This window comes from Haliaeetus leucocephalus, unplaced genomic scaffold, assembly GCF_000737465.1.
Source record: "Haliaeetus leucocephalus isolate CR32 unplaced genomic scaffold, Haliaeetus_leucocephalus-4.0 Scaffold427, whole genome shotgun sequence".
In the NCBI taxonomy this organism is placed as follows: Eukaryota; Metazoa; Chordata; class Aves; order Accipitriformes; family Accipitridae; genus Haliaeetus; species Haliaeetus leucocephalus.
In genome coordinates, this window is record NW_010972863.1 from 9456 (window position 1) to 9898 (window position 443).

General features: G+C 69.3%; 1 protein-coding gene across 1 annotated transcript in view; it reads right to left on the reverse strand.

Moving 5' to 3' along the window:
* LOC104836000 (guanylyl cyclase GC-E-like) overlaps nucleotides 1-443 on the reverse strand; it is a gene marked incomplete at its 5' end in the record, with an annotated part of 12121 nt that overhangs the window by 6546 nt on the left and 5132 nt on the right. The window contains one exon of the mRNA XM_010574299.1: nucleotides 24-191. Within this exon, the coding sequence (XP_010572601.1) occupies nucleotides 24-191 (168 nt within the window). The remainder of the gene's footprint in view (nucleotides 1-23; nucleotides 192-443) is intronic.

The following is a 443-nucleotide window of genomic DNA, read 5'->3' on the forward strand; positions in this document are numbered from 1 at the left end:
CCCATGAGGCTCCGCCCCCCGGCCCCACCCTCACCCTGTGGCTGGGGGGTGGGGGCGGGCAACCGCTGGGCCTCCAGCAGCTCGTTGTAGCCGTGGTCGGTGACCTTCAGCACGAAGCGCCCGTCCACCACGCAGTTCCGGGACTTGAGGCGCCCGTGGACCACGTCGCGGTGGTGCAGGTACCGCACGCCCTGCGGGACAACCCGGTGGCACCGTCACCGTCACCGCAGCGAGGAAGGCACCACCAGAGCGGTCACCACCGGCGCGGTCAGCTGCGTCGTCGTCACGAGAGCCGGCGCCGGTGGGGTAACGCTAATGTGGTCGCCAATGTGGTGACCGCTGCTGTGGCCACCGCCGTGGTTATTGCCGGGGTCATCGCTACCGTGGACGCCCACACCATGGCCATGACCACTATGGCCACCACCATCATGGCCATGACCACC